At 38.2% G+C, this 21,359-nt stretch overlaps 3 protein-coding genes across 3 annotated transcripts in view; 2 read left to right on the top strand and 1 right to left on the bottom strand.

The window, feature by feature from the left end:
* Positions 1 to 546: 546 nt before the first annotated feature.
* Positions 547 to 1,494, top strand: LOC110681184 (dosage compensation regulator-like). Its single transcript, XM_021856963.1, has 2 exons — positions 547 to 583; positions 686 to 1,494. The coding sequence occupies exon 2, from the start codon at positions 907 to 909 to the stop codon at positions 1,492 to 1,494; it is 588 nt and encodes a 195-aa protein (XP_021712655.1). The 5' UTR covers positions 547 to 583; positions 686 to 906.
* A 5,496-nt stretch (positions 1,495 to 6,990) lies between these two features.
* On the bottom strand, positions 6,991 to 9,690 carry LOC110674755 (putative nuclease HARBI1). The gene is made up of 5 exons (XM_021839018.1): positions 9,476 to 9,690; positions 9,102 to 9,326; positions 8,907 to 9,046; positions 8,667 to 8,844; positions 6,991 to 8,556 (listed from the first exon to the last, which is right to left on the bottom strand). Exons 2-5 carry the CDS (start codon positions 9,252 to 9,254, stop codon positions 7,891 to 7,893), a joined length of 1,137 nt encoding a protein of 378 aa, XP_021694710.1. The 5' UTR covers positions 9,255 to 9,326; positions 9,476 to 9,690; the 3' UTR covers positions 6,991 to 7,890.
* The window catches only part of LOC5564252 (ubiquinone biosynthesis monooxygenase COQ6, mitochondrial), a 92,756-nt gene continuing 80,798 nt past the window's right edge, over positions 9,402 to 21,359 (top strand). The window contains exons 1-3 of the mRNA XM_021839017.1: positions 9,402 to 9,493; positions 9,632 to 9,920; positions 9,980 to 10,410. Of these exons, the coding sequence (XP_021694709.1) occupies positions 9,731 to 9,920; positions 9,980 to 10,410 (621 nt within the window). The 5' untranslated portion in view covers positions 9,402 to 9,493; positions 9,632 to 9,730. The remainder of the gene's footprint in view (positions 9,494 to 9,631; positions 9,921 to 9,979; positions 10,411 to 21,359) is intronic.

Below are 21,359 nucleotides of genomic sequence, written 5' to 3'. Positions count from 1 at the left end.
GTTCGTGTTTGACGTTTGCACACTACCGCCATCTGTTGGCCTATCGGCCAAACACACCAATTTTAACATTGGGCGTACATGTCCTCGTGACTATGATTTTGATCGACATTTGTTCTAAGTGTTAGGGCAACTTCACCGGTGGTCCAAATCACCGGTTGGTTCCAAATTTTTGGACCATGTCAAAATTGGAGCTTGCACCGGTGTTGCAAATTATGTTCCAATTCTATTTTATACCAGTTTTCTGGTCTATTTTTTTGGAACAGGCTAACTGCCTGGTCCATTTTTGGTCGGATTTGGAACAAGATTTGAGCTGTTCCAAATCTGATTTGACACATAAAAACAAGGAGAGAGATATTTTTGCTTTTTTTTTCACGCACACGATGACAGCTCCTTACGAGGTTTTCCGTTGGTGCGTGTGCATTGTGGAATATCTTTTTTCTTCGTCGTCGCGAATAGTCTGAAGGCTACGAAGTGAAAAAAAAGTGATTAGAAAAGGAACACCGAAAAACAATCTCCTCTGGGGTTTTCTTCCAGGATTTGGTGCAAGAATCACGCCAGGGATTTGCTCCAGGAATCCCTTCGGGTATGTACTTTCCTTAGAAATTTCTTCGTGAATTTCTTCCAAATTCCTCCGTCGATTTGCACCAGGAATTCTAAGGATTTCCCCCAAAAAAATTCCTTTTAGGATTTTCGCCAGGAATCCCTCCGTGGATTTCCTTCAGGGATTCCGTCGGGAACGTCCAACTGGACGTTGGACAACGCCGTTTGATGACCCACCAGAAGGCGCTAAGCGGAAAGAGGAATTCCGACTACGTTGCCATGTTGACTGCTTACCGGATGTGGGGCGAGGAAGCGGAAATCCAATACTGCGAATGGAAGGGACTGCAGCTATAGACGTTCCGAGTCATGTCGGAAGCCAAGCGCCAACTGTTGGAACTGCTATCGCAGGCTGGGTTCCCCGAAGAGACCATGGTTGAGATGGGCTTCGATCAAAACGATGACGATCCTCGCCTAGATATGGCCCTATCGCTGCTTTGCGTTGGTCTGTATCGGAACGTGTGCGTTCACAAGGAGAAACGTAAGGTGCTGACCACGGAATCGAAGGCCGCCCTGATCCACAAGACTTCGGTCAACTGCAGCAACCTGCAGGTGACTTTACCGTATCCGATGTTCGTGTTCGGGGAAAAGATTCGTACCAGAGCCGTGTCCTGTAAGCAGATGCCCATGGTTTTCCCGATCCATATCCAGCTGTTCGGTAGCAAGAAGGTGGAATGGGTCGACAACATGGTTCGCATCGATAATTGGATGAACTTTGAAATGGATCCCCACCAGGCTGCGCTGATTGTCACCCTGCGTGCAGTGCTGCAGGATCTTTTGTTCCGGGTGTCTGAAAATTCCGAAGAAGCCAACGCGCTGGAAGAACGCTATCAAAACCTAATCGATGTGGTTAAAGATCTGTGCGTGTTCAGTGCAGTCTGTTTGTCTGTGGTATAATCATCAATTCTAGGATGGCGCAGATGGCAAGGCATACCGCTGACGATTGGAAGGTCTCGAGTTCGAATCCAGTATACAGGCGATTTTTAATTAAGATTGTTATACTATCATAATAATAGCACAGACAAACAGACGTAACACTTAGAACAAATCTCGATCAAAATCATAGTCACGAGGACATGTACGCCCAATGCTAAAATTAGTGTGTTGGGCCGACGGGCCAATAGATGGCGGTAGTGTGTAAACGTCAAACGCGAACAAAAACGACGCGAGCGCTGCTGGTGGCGGATTGGCCACCTACTATATTTTTGTATCGACCGTTAAAAAGGTGGTCGATGGACAATGGTGAGAGTGTGACGTCTGTTTGTCTGTGATAATAGTACACACTACATTTATAAAGTGCCTAGAAAAATATTTTTTTGTTTTTATTAGTCTTTAATTATTTTTAGACCAGCCGTATAAAAGCTGAACTAAATGCTTGTAAAACATTTTTAAAGCTGAAAAATAAAGTTGGTATTCAACGACGTGCTTTAAAGTTTCTCCAAATTTGTGTGAACAATGCTTTAACAAAGGTTGGCCATGGAAATTATTAAAATGTTATAAAACATGATGCTGGATAAAACAGCCATAATGGTGTTTGTTAAATGAGTGAATGTTAGTTGGGAGAACAACCAAACTGGATGTGAGCTGCGTCGCCTCAACATCAATTAAATATTGTTTTATTTTGCAAAAAACTCAAATAAATTTTCCTAATTTTAAATGTTTAAATCTTGTTTTCTTCTGCTATTTTTATCTGATTCAGTGAAATAAAAAAAAAAAAAACAATAAACATTACTGAATTTCGGTAAAAATATACCTAAATTTCCGGCAAAGCATTGCCGATCTGCTCAGCAAATTTTGACAGCTGGGTAAGTGTTCCGTTTTGCAGTCTGTTCGGCATTTTGAACTTTTACCGAGATTTTCGCCGAGATCTCAGCTGTTGGGTTCTTGGCAAAAAGTTTTGCCGGCCTCGGCGAAATAAATTAAGTGTGAGGCAATATCTGCCAACTATTTTTTCACCCTTTAAGCGAAGTATGCACTTCAACAGTAAAGTAATCGCCTATCTCGATGCGAGCAACACGGGAAATTTCTTGCATGAAATGCTCAAGAAAAGCATTTTTCTTTGATCGCAGTACGCAGTTGAAAAGAAATGTCAATTCAAATGGAGCTCACTGTACGAAATTTCTTGACCATTTCTTGGGCAGAAATTTTTACTTTTCTTGAGCGGAACAGCATACTTAGCTTTAATGAGTAAAATTTTACCCTTTTTTACATTGTATGCGAGTTGAAAGAATGCGTAATTTTTTACCCTTGTCATGATTGCGAAATTCCACCATTTTAAGACTGAAATGATTGCTATTCGATAATGGGTATTTTTTTTAGCCATTAAAGGGTATTCGCAAACCACCGTGACGGTCACGTGAACACCTTTCAATCTGATTGAATATAAAGCATTGAAAAACGCATTGTTTTACTTTTTCCAATGAAAATGAATATTTAGTGCATGCGCAATGAGAATATATACTAAGGTGTGGAAGAAGAAGCAATGGCTATGTATTAGTAAAGAGAAAAAAACTAAATGTCTTCTTCCTCACCTCGGTATATATTCTCATTGGTGCATGCGGCTCTTTTTCCATGTTTGTCAGGAAAGATCGAAAGTACACAACAAAAGAAAACTAGCGATTTTCCCCAAGCCTGCTTTGATTGTTGTTTGTTGGCAAGCTGGAGTTATCTTGCAGTTCAAACAAACGTTGTTCTATATTTCGTGTGTAGTATCTGTGCCTCCATCCCAGATTAGGTTGTTTCCATTTGACTGCGGCAAAACAAACAACTCAGAGCAAAAAAAAAATCTACCCAGTGTTAGCTTTAGAAGTCTCCGTGATGGGTTAAAACAACTTAACGTTAGGTAAACTCGAAAGAACCCAAATTTGGCTTATTCATCGAACTTCGATGCTGGGTCGGTGCGTCTCTCTCTGTTTTTGATAACATTGCTGTTGCGAGAGAAGCAAAACAACCCAACCGTGGGTAAAAACTAAATGCAGTTTATCCAAATTTGAGTAAAAAGAACTTATTTTTAGGGTATTCTGATTTCTCCGTGCAAGTCTCCTGTCACCTTTGAGTTTTACAACTTTGCTGAGTAGTATCGGATTAGCGTGGTTCGTTGAGTATTCGTTTCCGTGTAGCTAAGATAAAGATAGGACAACTGGGAATAAAATTGAATCCAGTTTGTGATCCAGTCGCTGATTGGTTGAATTTGATGTCTGCGGGTGTGTAGCTGCGTGTGAAAACTTACCATCGGATGCGTCTGTTTTGGTTTTGCCCGTGTTGCCAGACTACTATATTTGGTCGTTTTTTTTGCGGTTATGCATAAAAGTTCGTAGCCGACTGATGTAAACCTAACAAAAAAGTGAAACGAAATCAGATCGGAATGAACAAAAAATTTGAAACTGTATGTTGCAAAACTACAATTAATAGCAACATTTCAAGGAGAAGACGGCACAAGGCGAAGTGACAGAACTTTTGCCTTTGATTGAAATGCCTTTTTTTCTTCTTCTTTTTGGCATTACGTCCTCACTAGGACAGAGCCTACTTCTCAGCTTAGTGTTCAGTGAACACTTCCACGATTATTACCCAACTAACAATTCAGAGCCACAAACAAGCATGCATGTTTAATTATTGTTCAATAATGGTAATGGCAGCTGAATAAAAAAATTGCTCTATAAAGAGCTGAGAAGGTGCTTTTTTAACACAAACTTAGATCAATGTTCAACGTTATGCATTAGAATGAACAAAAGTTGAATCGCCACTTATTAAACGTTTCCAAAGATTCTCATTCGACTAGTCAAGATTGTTCTACAAATGAGCTGAACAAAACATGTTTCCCCCAATTAAAAAGCCACTATTACACTAAACAAATGTATATGTATAAAAGGATATTCAGAAGACGAACTAACGTTTTACTTGCGTCGCACTTCAGCTATTCCCACATGTTTAACATAAGCATGAATAAGAGCTGAATAAGTATCTTATAAAATCTTAATTCAGCTTCAGTATATTATAAGAACAGTTGATCCAATAGAGGCCAAAATGACGATTGACAAACACATTGTTCAGCATCAAATGAGCCTTGTAAAAGCGATCACACTATAGCTAAATTTCATTAAATGGACAAAATATCCGAAATTCGTGTTGAGTTCCGAATGCATTTCAAAGCTAAATAAATTATGCTTTCTTAAAACTTTTGAAATAGCTGTTTAGAAAATAAACATGGTCAGTCTCCAGAAATGCAGAATTATTGTGAAAAACAAAAATAAACATTTAAGCTAAGTATTCCGAGTAGGAGCAAAGTACTGACAAACAAAGCGTGATATTGACTTGATTGACATAAGAGATAAAATATCTGAAGACAATATCAAAATTTTGTTCCTGGCACTTCTAAACCTATGAAAAATTTGATGTACGCAGATCTAATGAATAGCTCGCAGCTATTGGTAAAATCTTGCAGAATCTAAATATGACATGCCAATTTTGTTCTAGTAGTTTATTTTAGATATCATTTCCAGATATTTTATATCATTTATCTATCAAGTTATTATCACTTTCTGCTATCCATATTATAATCAGCTATTGCTAAGCTTTTTTCGCCTGCTCGGGATGTTTTTCCGTACAAGAAATATGGAAATTTCTTTGACAGAATTGATTAAATAAATTTCTATAGCCAGCTACATTTGAAATGACATTTCTTCACAACTAAATAAATACTGCGCTCTAAGAAAAATGATTTACTTGGCCATTTCCGAAAATAAAAATCGCATCAAGATATTCGAATATTTTTCTATTCAGGTGGGTTCTGAGGACTAACCCTTCAAATGATTCAAATATATTCATACAGAGAACTGTTACTTCAATGCATATGTAATAGGTTTATGAACAATACAAATAAAAAAATAATCAAACTATAATTTATAAAATTATTTAAGTTAATTAATCAGTTTTGAACAAACTAAAACTTATTATGAAATAAGAATAATTATTTCAGACTGTTTTTACTTTGTGTAAATAAACATTATTTTGACCAACATCGATATAAATTTTCTCACTGTGCGCTAAAAATAGCCGACTGAACTCAGCTTGGATCAGCACTAAACAGCAGCTGAATAATATGCTTGTTCAGTTGTAGATTAGCGTACCATGTGTTGATTAGACGTTGTCGAATAGAAGCTCGAACATGGTCAATATTCAGCTATGAGAAGTTTATATTTTGCACTGGACGGTACAATCATCAAATCTAGGATGGCGCAGATGGCAAGGCATACCGCTGACGATTGGAAGGTCTCGAGTTCGAATCCAGGTTACAGGCGATTTTTAAATAAGAATGTAATACTATCATAATAATAGTTACACTACATTTATAAAGTGCATAGAAAAATATTTTTTTTGTTTTTATTAGTCTTCAATTATTTTTAGACCAGCCGTATAAAAGCTGAACTAAATGCTTGTAAAACGTTTTAAAAGCTGAAAAATAAAGTTGGTATTCAACGACATGCTTTAAAGTTTCTCCAAATTTGTGTGAACAATGCTTTAACAAAGGTTGGCCATGGAAATTATTAAAATGCTATAAAACATGATGCTGGATAAAACTGCCATAATGGTGTTTGTTAAATGAGTGAATGTTAGTTGGGTAGTTATGAGCTATCTATGCCAAAGTTGCCATTTTCGCATTCGTATATAGTGTGGCAGATAAGATGATACTCTTTGCTCAGGGAAGTCAAGTCCCTGGGCATAAAGTATTATCGCACCTGCCACACGATATACGTATGCGAAAATGGCCACTTTGGCAATAAAGGCTCTCAGTTAATAACTGTGGAAGTGCTCATTGAACACTAAGCTGAGAAGCAGGCTCTGTCCCAGTGAAGACGTAATGCCAAGAAGAAGAATACACTATAATTCACCTAATCAATACAATTAAAAAATAAATAACAATTAGGAATATATTTTTGTGAAATAGTGTACCGTCTTCCATACAAATGGCAACACTGTTTTTACGTAACACGCAAGGGTGGAAAATTCACAACTGGGCTCATGGATGAAAAGAATAACAACTAAAAGAAGCCAGGTGTCCGATCTTATCTTATGTCGTTTTCGATTATTCCCGACGGTGCACCGCGCGAGTGTAACAATTGACACCGGAAAATAGAACGGTTTCGGTGCAATATTTTGACAGCGTATGATGGTGTTAGTGAAGGCGACAACCAAAACAAATGTCATTCATCAAGAATAAACAAAACGACCGTTGCTTTTGTAGTTGGTCTGCTTTTGATGTTTGGAAATTTTAGACTCATTTGTGTTTCGAATAGTTTTTGTAGTAGGTTTGTGCAATGGCAAAAGACATATCTCTCGAGGACTATGCTCCAATGGTTGATGAAAATAATTGTCTTCTGTACGAAGAGGAATATATTTTTTTGAGAAACAAATATGGTGCGTATATTGAAATATTTTTCGTATTAAAGTTACACATTTATGTTTATTTTAGTGGACGAAACAGTGAAAGTTAGATATTGTCTGGTAGCGGAGTTTTATGGTTTCCCGCTTGAAATAGCTGCAAAAACTCCAAGCACACCCGGTTCAACAGATTTCCAAGAAACCACTCCTGAAAGCACCCCATCGGCTACAGCTCATGAGTGGTCAGACGGGCAAACGAAGATGATGCTAACTCTTTACAAGGAGAATTTAGATAATGTTGGTCCTCTAAAGGATTTCAAAAATAAGAAAAAGATGTGGGAGTTTATTCGTGACCAGCTTTTCGAGCAGTGTGGTGTGTCGTTCAGTTCAAAACAAGTTGAGAATCGCTATAAAACTGTTTCGAGAAGACGCCAAATTGCAAAAGCTAATAATCGGACCTCAGGAAGCACTTTTGCGAGCACTCCGTTCGATGCGGAATTCGAAGAAATCGTGGCTATCGATGACTCTATTGAACCTGAATTGCAAATGGATACCACTTCGATGAAAACTAAAATTACGTCTTCGAAATCAAACGATTCAAAAAGTACGCCATCGTCAGGATCTGTGACTCCATCACAATCACCCTCGCCTAAGCCAACGAAAAATAAAGGAGGAAGCAGAAGTCACCTATTGCAGGAAAAAATGCTGGAGGCTTTCGCTAAAGCCCAAGAGGAGAAACAGGAGAGGCATAGGGAGCGCATGGAAAAGTTGGATACAATAACTCAACTGTTGCAACGTATAGCAGATAAATGAATAATGTTAATGTTTAACTGACAAATATGCTTTGATGCCTAGATTTTAAAATACACAATCAATTTTCTCTTATTCAACTATTTAGCTTTTTATTTTCGTCATTTATGTAAAAGTGTTTACAATAGTGTTTCTTTTCATCTCTCCTAGCCTTTTTAAAATATTGTCTCTTGTATTACATTCTTGATAATTATTTATTCTTACATTGTCTTGAGAATTATCTACGTCTTCATTGTTTTCTTCGTTGGTTGTTAAAAATAAGTCGTTTTGATCGATGCATATGTTATGTAGAACACAACATGCCATTATAAATTTACACATTTTTTTAACAGTAAAAAAATCTAGACGCATAAGTTGTCTAAAACGTTGTTTCAATAATTGAAAACAATTTTCTATTTTAACTCGTGTTTGACAATGACGTTTGTTATACTTTTTTTGCCTATTTGACAGGTTACCATAATCCCTAAAAGGAGTTAATAGATGCTCACGAATAGGATAAGCTGCGTCTCCTAGGATATGATAACTTTGTTGGCATATCGTTGGCAATTTTTGGCTTATCGGGGACATGCTAAAAATTCTCGAATCATGAATTTTGCTAGGTGGGCCCAAAAAGACGTCAAGGAACCTTTTATCGGCATCACATATACCCTGCAGTGTTAGAGATACCAATTCATGCCTATTGATATATGTGGAGCGAATTTTGTTTGCTGGTTTTCGAACATTAATATAACTTCCATCGATGCAACCGATAACGTTTTTAAATCCGGCGAGCTGTAAGAGTTAATAAGATGGTTTAATGGCATCATTCATGCATTATCCAAAATAAAATTAATAACTGTTTATAAATAACAACAACATTATTGTATAAAAAATCCGTATACCTTTTCGAATTCGTTCGCGACGTTCGCTTTTTCTGCATCAGTCATGGGCATTTTTATGTATTCCCTAGATATATCATGGAAGAAATCTAGGATAGATTCCGTGTGTCGAAAAAATGTTGACTCCGACATGTCGAACAAATTACAAATCTCTCTATAGGAGTTTTTATTTGCACAGAACCTAAACAACAATGTGTTATTAGTTTTATGTTTGATAATTAAACATAAATTAATTAAACTCACCATAAAAAAGAAAGCATTTGTTTTTTTGCACATAGACTACTTCTGCCCCGTCCTTCTGCTTCTTTGTAAAATACAGAATTTTCAAATTTACAAATAAGAAGTTCTGCTGTACTCCTCGTTAATCGGAAATTGTTGCGAAACTAAAAAAACAAAGCTTTTGTTATGTAAGCTAAAAAGCATACCAATAAAACATACCTCTTCATCATTGTATCGATCAATCGTACTCATAAAATTTTCAGCGCGCGATTTTTCATTTCTTGTGGTACCGTTTATTTGAAAAAATGCAAGGAACATTTCCTCGTCTCCTTCTGAATCAGATGATTCAATCAAATTCCTGATCAAATCCATTTTATCCACGCACTCAATAATGACCGAAAACTGAAAACGATATCACTTGCTCGACAGCGAAAACAACAAAACCTACCAAAGCGATCAAAACACAAATATCACTGACAGCTAAGCATCATGCATGTATTGGTAAAAAGAGTGCAGTACCTGCTACACCCAACTCGATCAGGGTGTAGAATTTACTGCACCGTTTACGATCGAGTGCAGAAACGGTGTACTACCTGCGGAATAAAAGAACGGTTTGGGTGCAAGTTTTGCTACACCGGTGGGAAAACGGTGCAGGCGGTGCAAATAAAGAAAAACGACATTAGCCGTGTAGCACCTCTCAGCTGATAGTTTATGTTTTTTGTTTGCTCAATGTTTATTTATCAACACAGCTGTGTTCCTGCGGCAGCGCCAGAAACAAAATTACGAAATTCGGATCGAACTATCTCACTTTAAGATTATTTAAACAGTGCAGTGTAAAACGATCAAAAATGTCCTCAATTCTCAGTGGTGTATCGCGAAGCTTGCTCCCTCGAGTTCGGTGTACCGTTCTTCAGTGGCGTCTGGCCAGTGGCGCAACTCCACACGCCACTTCCAGCAGTAGCGAAAAGCCGGCCGAATTCTACGACATAATCATCGCCGGCGGAGGAATGGTCGGAACAACGCTGGCCTGTTCATTGGGTGAGTTTCGTAGAAAGAATGGTTTTAGTGTGGATTCTAAATTAGTGATGCATTTGTAGGTAAAAATCCCCGCCTGGCGGATCGCCGAATCCTGCTGCTGGAGGCGGCCACCGGTTTCAAGCAGCCTTCGACCGAGACCTACAGCAATCGGGTGTCGGCCATCAGCAAGGGAACGCACCGTCTCATGAAGGCCATCGGGGCGTGGGAACAGATCGAGGCCACCCGGGTCAAGCCGGTTCTGAAGATGCAGGTTTGGGACGCGTGTTCCGATGCGCTGATCACGTTCAATTACGACGATTTGGCGGATAACATTTCGTGGATTGTGGAGAACGATGTGCTGCTGGCGAGCGTCTATCGGCAGCTGGAGGGCGTGAAGAATGTGGACATCCGGTACGGTGCGAGGATGGAGGGGTGTGGCTTGATAAGGGACGGGGCGGAGATGAGCACGGTTCGGCTCAGCAACGGGGAGCAGTTGCAGTGTGAGCTGCTGGTAAGTAGAAATACGAGTTTTTTAAGGTGATTGGAATTGTACTTTTCAAAGTTTCTCGATGTGTGAGTTTAGAATATCAATTTCCTTGGACATTTCGCCCAGCTTCCTAAGTATCTGCTTCTGAACATTCCACAGGTTCTTGCAGAATCCCTTCTCAGATTCTTAGAGGAAAAGTTTCAGAATTCTTTTTTCGAATGATTTCTTAAGGGATATCTTTTGGAATACTTTCAAGGACTTCACCAGCATTTTTCCATTGTCAGGAAAATATGCCAACTGAAAACATTTGTTAATTATATCAACTAAGAATGATAAGCTACTTTCTGGAAGTTTCTTGATAAGGTTGTAAAAAAATCCATCGTCGCCAGGGGCTTTCATATTTTTGAATTTTTCACTTCATCCAAATCAGTCTCCCAGCCAAAAATCACATAATATCCAAAAGGGCTTAGTGTCTGGGTCCAATTGAGAAATGTTATTTTAAAAGTTTTTGTTTCTTAATTGAGTAAAAGTTTTTTCTTTTCTTTTAGCAAATCCTGCCATATAATTTTCATAGCAGGATCGCGAGTGCGTTGAAATTGCCTTCTCCTCACGTTTTTGAGACGGATCAAGAGTTTAAGATCGTCGTCTTTAATCACGGATTCAAATTTTACTTCACATTTTGGTATTGCAATGTCCCTTTCTTCAACAATAAAATTAGTTAAAGTTTTGGAGAGCTTAGTTAATATCATGTTTTGTTTGCAAAGAAATATTAACATCCAGATTACTACTGATGTAGCAATTTCTATTTGATTCAAAGAAACCTTCAGGGGCTATTATACACGACTACTTACATGTTTTTCAGGAATTTCCTCACAGATTCATAGAGTAAAAGCTTCAAGAATTGTTCATTTGTACTGATATTTCTTCTGGAATATTATGAGGAACTCCTCCAGAAATCCATGTAGTGAACCCACCATCAAGTCTTCCAGAAATTCTTCGAAGGATGCTTAGAGGAATTCCTACCTCCTGTAATTTTCACAAGGAAAGTTTTCCAACAGATTTCTCTCAGGATTCTCTCCAAATATGTTTGACTTGTTCTTTCACTGTTTTCTCCAGTTGTTACTATAGGAAATCTTCCAAAGATTCCTACAGGAGTTCTTCATAGAAAGTACACAACAAATCATTAGAGTTTTTCAATAATTCGTTTAGAGCAGGCCTGCCCAACCTTTTTAAACCGCGGGCCAAATCAGAGAAACAATTTTGTGTCGCGGGCCACATTAAAAAAAAGGTCAAATATTCGCATGAAGTCTGACTAAAGTAAATAAATGAAGTTCATAAAATCTGACAAAATCAGTGAATGATGAAAACTTAATTTGAAGAAATTGAGAAACAGATAACACAGCGTAACAAAAATGACATTTTTGCGTGTCTCAAGGATGAAATTATGTGTCTCTAGTAAATTTGGGGTTGCTGAATCTGATGCCATTCTTAGAAATGTTCCAGCACTTTACAATTTTTAGCAGGTCTCCAAAGCTGCAAAATAGGACTTTAACTTTCATTTCAGATATAATTTGATCGAAATTGCACGATAAAATTTAGATAAAATCGATTTTTTCACCATGCTTGCAACTTCATACAAAATTCTCTGTTTCTCTTATATGGCAAAGAACAATACTTTTCTAAACTAACAAAAAATAACTTTTGAACATCGGAAATATTATTAACTTTGTTTATAAGTATTGTTATACACATTAATGTTCAGTTTTGGGGCAAATTAGGCAAATTAATTTCCATACAAGCTGACAAACTTGCATGCAAGTTGGCTGAAATAGTCAAATTTAACATTTTCAACAGCCAATATCTCAAAAACTAGACGTGCTATGATATTTCGGAAAATGACAATAGATTCAGCAATCCTTAATTAAGTTAATAGTGGTATTTTGTGCTTGAGACAAAACCGTGTTCTGCAGTGTAAAGCCTTGATTACACTACGCGCGCAATGCACGAACGTTCGTTCAAAAATATTCGCTCAATATTCGCGCGAACTGTTCGAGCTTCTGTAAGTACAAATTGTTCGCCCATGTATTACACCAAGGTATCTAGAAGGGAGGTACTTCAATGTGTCAGAATGTTGAATTCGCCATTTTGAAATACCAGGTGACAGCTGGCGAGTTTGTTTTGGTTTGAAGGTGCTAACTCAAGACGTACCTCCAAACATTTTTCACAGCCACACGCCATCTCGTTTCGTTCGGCTTTCAATTTCACTAGTCATAGAAGAAATGTAGCATCCTGGTAGCTTTTCGTCACTTGGATCAATAAAACACTTGCATTTTACATCCTCTAAAATACACGAAGAAAGTAAACGTTACTCAGAAATGCGGGAGAAAATTTTCACTTACCGGTAGTATTTGTTTTCTGTGGTAAACAATCCCTAACATTCCCATAGAAACGATACATGGAAACATACTCGCCAGCTAGCCAGCTCGCCAGCTGTCACTATCACCTCCCCTGTAGCTGACCTCACTTCGCACCCACTGACTACTTAGATCACTGAACCTCCCTTCAATCAATCTTGTATTACACAGTTCGAACAAACACGTCTTTGGTTCCATGACTGTTGGTCGTAGCAACCAATGTGTGTTTATTCATCGTTCGTCAAAATTTCACTGGTGCTGTTGTTGTTATCAAAGTATATTATTAACAAACGATTTCCCTCAACTAATCATTCTTTACTTCCAGATATAATTTTGCAATTCCCCAATGAATTTCTTCAAAAAACCCTTGCAAACATCAGTGCAAGATTGTTAAGAATTGTCTAAAGGAATGACCCAGTAAAAATACCGAGGAAATCGTTTGAAAATTTCGTCGGAAACTCAAGAACTGCATTATTTTTTGAATTCCCCCCGGATATCGTTTATTGAATGTTTCATCGATTCCTTCCGAAACCCATTAGATACCTCCAGCAAGAACTTTTGTTCGGTACCAGATTTTCTAGACCGGTCTCGATAGGGCTCCAGAAATACCTCCAGCTACTCGTTCAGGAATTTTGTCAGGAGTTCCTTTCGGGATTCCTCCAAGGATTATTCTAGGAATTTTTGTAAGAATATGTATTTCTACAAGGAATCTTATAACGATTTTGCCAGAAGTTTCTGTCGAAATGCCTTCAGCAAACCAAAGGATTATTTAGGAAACCATTCCAATTGTTACTCCTTCAGAGATTATTCCGAAGATTCCTCAAGCGATTTCTGCTTATACTCCTCTAATAATTATTCCAAAAACAAATAAGAATTCCTCCAGGAACATCGCTATGGGGATTTTTGCTGAGATGTTCTCAAGGCTTTCTCAAGGTTTCACTTCGACAGTTTTTCAAAAGAAATTCCTCAAGTAGTCCTCTCGACATTTTTCTAGGAATTATTTCCTACATTTTCTTCATAGATCGCTCCAAGAATTCTTCCGGAGTTTCCACCGAAAATTCATCTGAGGATTCTTCAAGAAAGAATTTCATAAATTCCAATAGTGATTCGTCAAGAGATTCCTTCAGGAATTCTCCAAAGAAACTTACTACATAAATTATTCTTATGATTTTTTTTCAGGTAATCAGAAATTCCTTTGAAATTTCTCCAGAGATTCAACCTGGATCTCCAAAAAATCCTCAGGGGATTCCTCTGAAACTTCCTCTTTAAATTCCTACAGAGATTCACCTATGAATTCCTTCAAGAATTTCATCAAAATAGAATAAGTCCTCCAGGTTTCAACTCCGATTTTTTTAAGAGATTCTTTCTGGAACTCCTTTTCTGAAGAAAGTTTTTGAGGAATCCCTGGATAAGTTCCTGGAGGGATTCCTGGAGCAATCCCTGAAAGAATCACTTGAAAAAATCTAGAGTAAAGTCTAGAGGAATCATCGGTGAAATTTAAGAATCCTGGAGGAACTCTTGCAAATGCCTATGGAGTGATTCCCAAGGAAATCTATGGAGAAATTCTTGAAGAAATCCTTGGAATATAAACACACATACTTTATTTTTCCAACGTTTTTTTTTCTTTTATAATAAAGTCTGCGTAGACGAAAAGTATATTTCATTACAATATACAGTTGATTCTCTACCAGATCATCCCTGGATCAATTTATAGAGTATACCATTAAAGATTTCATGAAGCCTAGGAGGAATTCATGAAAAAAAAACTGTAGAAAATCTCTGAAATCTCTAAAGAGATCCCCTTGAGAGATTTTGCTAGATCCATTTGGAAGAATCTCTGGAGAAACGCCTATAAAAAGGATTTTCTAAGTTAATTAATGAAAGACATTTGGATATATCTTTGAAGGAATCCCTCGAGAATCCTTGGAGGTATCCTAGATAGCATCACTGTTGAAATTTTGCTGATGGAATCCCTATTTAAATCCCGGGAAAACACCATGTACAGATTTTTCTGAAGAACACCCTGGAATTATCCTTAGAGGAATCCATTGATTTTTTTTTTTGGAGAAATATCAGGTGAATACTTCGAATCCATGAAGAGATTTTCCAAAAGGAATTGATGTAGAAATTTACTGAAGAAATTTTAGTATGCGTTTTCTTAATCTTATTCCTGAAGCAATTGTTAGGATATTTTTTGTATGAAATTCCTGCAGGAACTCATGGGAGAATATCTGGAAGAACTCCAAGAGGAACTCTTAGAGGAATCCCTGGATATTTGTTTGGAAGCCAGAACGAATCTCTCGAGAAATTCCAGGGGAATCCTTGTAGGATTATCCGGAGAGATCCTTGGAGTAGGTCATGGAGTAAGTAATATCTTGAGTTATTCTGCAAGAGATTATTCTAGTGTAATTCCTGGAACAATTCCTGGAAAATGCCTTGAAGATATCTCTGTAGAGATTTTCCAAGAGGAATCCTTGGAGAAGTCTCTGAAAGATTTTTAGAGAAATCTCTGAAAGAATACAAGGATAAAAATTACGGAGTACTCCTGAAAATCCTGGAGGAATCCTTGAAGAAATTCCTGGAAGAATACCAGTAAAGATTTTACTGGAGGGATCAATAAAGGAATTATTGGAGACATACCTGCAGGAACTGTTGAAGGTAAACCTGGAGCCCTATCAGAAATATTCTAAAATGTCTCATGGTGAAATCTCTTGCAAAAGCCCTGGTAGAATCACTCGAGAAATCCCTATAGAGATTAAGGGAGAGATTTCTGGTAAAATCTCTGGAGGAATCTCCAAATGAATTCCTAGTGACATCTCTGGAAGAGTCAGTACATAACTGTAGAAGTTCTCACAAGGACAATAAGCTGAGAAGTAGGCTCTTTCCCGGTTGGGACATAACGCTAGAAACAAGAAGGAGAATTTTATGTTTGACTTTTGGCAACGGTCTTTTAAGATCTGGATGAAAAATCATTGATTTTGTGCTGTCGAAAATGTTCACACCATACCGTACTGGAACCGAACCGTCGTACCACACATACGTATAAACTACTTTCCAGTTCCAGCTGTCCTTGTGCCATTGTGCTCAGAATGGCCATACCTAAAAAAACTGTCCAGAGTTCTAATATAGGAATCCCTATCTTTCATATAAAGCTTAATATAAATGTGTATTTTTTTCTTAATGCTTTAGGAAGGAATAATTCCTGCAGGGATTTTTACAGGAACAGTTTCAGATCCATTCCAATGGCTCTCCAGACATTTATTGAGGACTTTAACAAAACAAAACTTCACGGGATTTCATTTTCAACTAGTTGACCAGGCTAACGTTGTATTGCCACCCAGGAGGTCGTTTTATTATTCATAATTTTCTCCAAATCTCTAATGTGTCTATTTCTCCGGAGATTCTTCAAATAATTTTGCAAGAAATTTATCCAAAACATATCTCTAGGTATTCCCTTGAGATGAACTTCAATCACAACCGTATTGCCTATACCAGTTCCGATAAAGCTCTAATTCATTACTCCAGGGATTTCTCCACAGAGTTCTACCAGAGACTTCACTGGTGATTTCTCCAGACTTTTCCAGGTAATTCTCCATAAATTTAGCAATTTGTCCAAGGATTGTTCCAGGTATTTTTACAGAAAAATATAGACATAGATTTCTTCAGCGAAATCTCTACAGCTCTTCTTCCAGATTTTTTTTTCCAAGGATACTCCAGGAATTTTCTCAAGGGATTTCTCCAAAGATGTGTACAAGGATTCCTTCAGCAATTTACCCAGACCCTTCTGAGATTTTTCCAGCTTTTGGTTCAGGATTTTCCCCAGAGATTACTCCAGAAAACCCATTTTATTGTTCCTCCAAGAGTTGTCCTAGGGATTTTTTTCAGAAATCCCTCCAGAGATTATCCCAGGAATTCCTCCAGAGATTTTCCCGGGTATTCCTACAAAAACTCCAACAAGTATTTCTTCAGGGATTTCGTCAGAGATTTAACCAGAGATTCCTCCAGGATTTCTCCCAGAAGTTCCTTTAGGGATTCCTCCGTAAATTCTACAGGGAATTCTTAATATTGTTTCTGTAAAATTGCTCTTGGAAGCCTTCCAAGTATTTCTCTAGGAATTTATTTACGGATTTCTAAAAAAATCTTCATGGAAGGAGCTTCTGTGAACATTCTTGAAAGAATCCTTAAAAGGATTCTTGGGATTATTTCTGATGAAATTTCTGGAGGAATTCATGATGGAATTCATTTTTGGAAAAATTTCTGGAGAAGTTCATGGAAAGATCCCCGAAGGTATTTTTTGAGGCCTTAATCAATTGTCTAAAATTAACTTTAAGTTAAATCCCTGGAAGATTTGTTAAAGAAGTTGTGTGATTATAAAAATCCTAAAAATCTTTTCTTTAGCGATTTTGCTAAAACTATCTCTTGGAGAATTTCTGGAAAAAATTCTTGAGGATCACTTTAGAAATTTGTGAAGTAATTACTTGTAGAATCCTAGGAGAAATTTCTTGTGGAATCCCCACAGGAATTCCAGATAGAATCATTGAAGCAATCCGTTGAGAATCCACGAAAAAATCTCCAGAAAAATTCCTGGAAGAATTTTGAGAGGACTACATGTAGAATACACTGAATGCATCCTCTGAGGAATTTCTGGAGAAATATCTGGAGTTATCCTAAAAGAAATTGTCCTAGTGTAACCCCTGGAGGAATCCCTGAAGATATCTCTGCAAGAATTCCAGTAGAAGCATTCTGGAAGAATGCTTGGAGAAGTCTCTGGAAGAATTTCTGGAAAAATATCTGAAGGAACATCATGAGGAATCACTTGAAAAATACCTGGAAAAATCCCTGGATCAATCCTTGAAAAAAATCATGGAGGAATTCTTGGAGATAATCCTTGAAGAATATTATTAAAAATTTAATTCATGTTACTACTCTTGAGGAACTCGTTGCGAAATTTCTAGAGGAATCACTGTAGAGATTTTTCTTGAGGAATCCCTGGAAAACTCCTTGGAGAAAACCCTGAAAGTATCCCTGCAGGAACTCCAGGCAGAATTTCTGGAAGAACTCCAGGCAGAATTTCTGGAGGAACTGCTGAAGGTGCTCCTGGAGCCCTGTCTGATCCGGTACTTAAAAATCTGGTTGCGATCAAAACTTCTGCGTGATGGAAACTCTGTCAAAATTGTTGTATGGATCACTGTAGAGATTATCTAGAATAATTTTGTGGTAAAATCCATGAATTCCAAAAAAAAAAAAAAATTGGACAAATCTCTGGAAGAGCCTTGGGGAAATTTTCTACCAACACCAATGTTTTCATTCTCAATCTGACCAGGACGAATGAATATTTTGATTTCCTTTCCTACTACACAACTTTCTACCGTTTCTATGCAACGCAAGTTCGACGAACCAACATGTTTGAATGCACGAATATATTCCTACAAAATGTTCGCTAGTAGTACGTGCACATATTAGGGGAAGGGGTGGTAAAATGAACACCTTAAGGAAATCATCTTGTTTCTGATAGAAAAACGAGAAATTTCTATAGTTCTATCGCACAACATCAAAAATAGGGATGTTATCTATAGCAGCAACATGGATTCAGACTAAAATAGCTAAATTTTCACATATTTTCATCGCTATCAAAAAGCGTTGCAAATGTTCATTTTACCTGCACTATGTGGGTAAAATGAACAGCGGTTGGTGGTAAAACGAACACCATGCAAAAAACGTAAGCAAAACAAATATTTCTGAAATTTTTTATTGACCCACCGAAAATACATCTATTAATGACTGTAACCCATTCAAAAAGAATTCTTAAGGTATCAGATTTGACATCATATCATAACGATATTCACCTCACTGAAAAACCTCAAGTCTTCCGAGCTAAAAGTTACGTCAGTTCAAATTTTCAAACGTGGTTTTCGGAAATCTTAGTTTTCGTTGATATTTTCACTTCAATTGACCTATGTATCAAATCGAACACTCAGATTTATGCTCTAAATCGTCCGTGCGTGATAAAAATTCATCGAAATTTGTTTTTTCTCGATAAAAGGCACGGTGTTCATTTTACCACCCCTGTTCATTTTACCACCACTTCCCCTACACACTTCGCGCAAACATTCGTGCAACTTGCACAAATGTTCGTGCATTGCACGCACTGTGTAATCAAAGCTTAATTGATGCTAACCATTCTGCTGGATATTGTAAGAGGTTCTTTCAAAACTATATAATAATCTAGAGCAGAACATTTTGAAGAATCGATTCCAACAATTTTGGACTCTGTGTGAATAATGCCCAGGATTTTATAGAATTCATACTCCTAATTCTGTCAGTACCCGACGTGATCAAGCTTTTACGAAAATCTTGGTAAGATTGCCCAGGATTTTACAAGAATAGTACCTAGGATTCCTTCAGAATCACTCTCAAAAAAAATTTCGAAATGCAATTTTGAAATCATTGAGAATGTTTAAGAGTAGTTCAAAAGTAAGCTGCTCAAAATGTTATTAATTCCCTTAAGGTTATAGCAAAATGTTATACAGTGGTATATTTCAATCTTGCCCAGGATTTCAGAAAATTATGTTTGATTTCGTTGTAAATCCTGGCTAGAAGTCTATGGAATCCTGGTGAAAATTCTGTGAGAATCTTGTCAATGTTATCCGTGAAAGCCATTCTTGACACGGCTTAAAAAAAAATTCTGTCCAAGATTTTGTAAAAATCGTGTCTTTTTATAATCTTGTCAATGAGTTGTAACAAGTACGCTTTCTAATTTAAGATTTATCCCTGTAATATATTGATTAAATGTTTCCAAATTTAATAGCTCTGCATGTCCGTTCGTTTTTTCTCAATAAATAGAAATAAATTCACCGCATTAGATCGTCCCTTCTGTAGAGTTACCATTGGCATACGCTTGCATAAATGAGTTCCCTACAGCAGTTACACGCGCCTAAGAAAAGAACCCAAGCCAGCCCAAATTGTCAACGCGCGCATATTTGCGATGTCTCTCGGCGGACATCGACCTGCCAAAAATCCTTTCAGGATCCAATGACCTTTCCCGTTCGGCTTGGCACACTCCTACCGAACTTGGGGAGAGAATTTGCCTTAACGTGCTAATGCGGCCGTTGGAAAGAGAGGTCGCAATGCCATTGAAGTTTCGGGTCCAAATTTTGAGAATTTTTGCACTCGCGAAATTGGACTTCGTCCCATTTCGCGACCTCGAAGCCGAAGGTCACAATTTAGCGGGTATCTGAGGACAATTCCCAGCCTTGATCGTCCACTTCGTTTCGAACTGTGGAAGAGGCAAGAGTGGTTAAAGTACTTGTTCCGCGTCGTGGTGTGCTTAATTAGGTGAAGTTTAACTACATGAGAGTTCTTAGTAGGATTACTAATATTAGTTCCCTTTCCAGTAGTGCTAGTTCGATTGCTCAAGACTAGTAGGAGTTTCTCGTTTGTGAATAGTGCGTGTGTAGTTATCAAAAATAAGGGTAAGAAGATGATTTGGTGCTAAATTTGGGCATGTAGTGAACATGTGCGTTGTGGCTCTTTTGGGTGTAGGATTCGTGGCAGCAGAGGCCATTGCCGGCACACCACCATCCACCAGAAGCCCGCTCTTGACCCCACCGTTCGATTTCGGAGGATTCCCGGGACACACGTGACCGGAAGAGGGTTGCGCCGCGCCATTCTGCGCGCCCTAGATAGGCAGGCCGCCATTACCGTACCAGTATCGTCAGCGTCAGCAAGTTCATCCGTGACATCAACCCAATCGCCAAGAAGGAGGGAGACGAACGAACGCACGTGCCGCGTTTGCGCGTAAGTCCGCGGATCCAGTAAGGACCAACGGAATGGACCGTTGATCGCATCCGCGATCGTGTACAGGCCGGAGCAGATGCCAGCACAGCTCCGTGTCCACCGCTAGTCCCCCCCCCCACCATCCGTAAGACCACCCACTCGTAAATCCATGGTAGAGTAAGTACCAAGCATGCATGTTTGTTCGTTGTGTCGTCCATGCGCATGAGACAGTACGGCACATTCGATAGCCCGTAGCCGTCTCAATTGTTAATGATTCATTGAGCACATTATCGACCCAATACACCGAAACCCACACCCGTAGCCACCAAACACACACGCAGGAGAAGAGTCCGTGCACGGCAAGCGCCGTCGAAGAGAAGGAATGAAGTAGGAGAGAGTAAATGCACGTTAGAGTAGAGGAAAGGGAACAGAAGGCCTAGGCAAACATGTAGAGGGAGAGCGTTTTGTAAATATAATTATAGTAAACCATATGCGTTATTCGTTACAGCTTTGCGCTGAGCTTTTATAGCTAAGTTTTGTGTGCAATAAATGTTGTCAGTGGTTCCCAATCTAAATTGTTTGATGTAGTCAGTTGAAGAAATTAGTGTCTTGTGAGGGATTTTCATGTAGTTCGTTTTCGTTTCGCTTTTCTTGTAGTTTGTTTTACTGGGTAAGTCGGCCCGAAATCGACCTTTAACCATTTTCAAATTGGAAACAGTTTGGAATGGAGTGACGTTCATACTGGGCCAGTGATGAGAACACCCCGCTCCAGTGATTAAGGTT

This window comes from Aedes aegypti, chromosome 1, assembly GCF_002204515.2.
Source record: "Aedes aegypti strain LVP_AGWG chromosome 1, AaegL5.0 Primary Assembly, whole genome shotgun sequence".
Classification (NCBI taxonomy): Eukaryota; Metazoa; Arthropoda; class Insecta; order Diptera; family Culicidae; genus Aedes; species Aedes aegypti.
The sequence above is the reverse complement of the archived record's forward strand: the minus strand, read 5'-3'. Positions and strand labels throughout refer to the sequence as shown.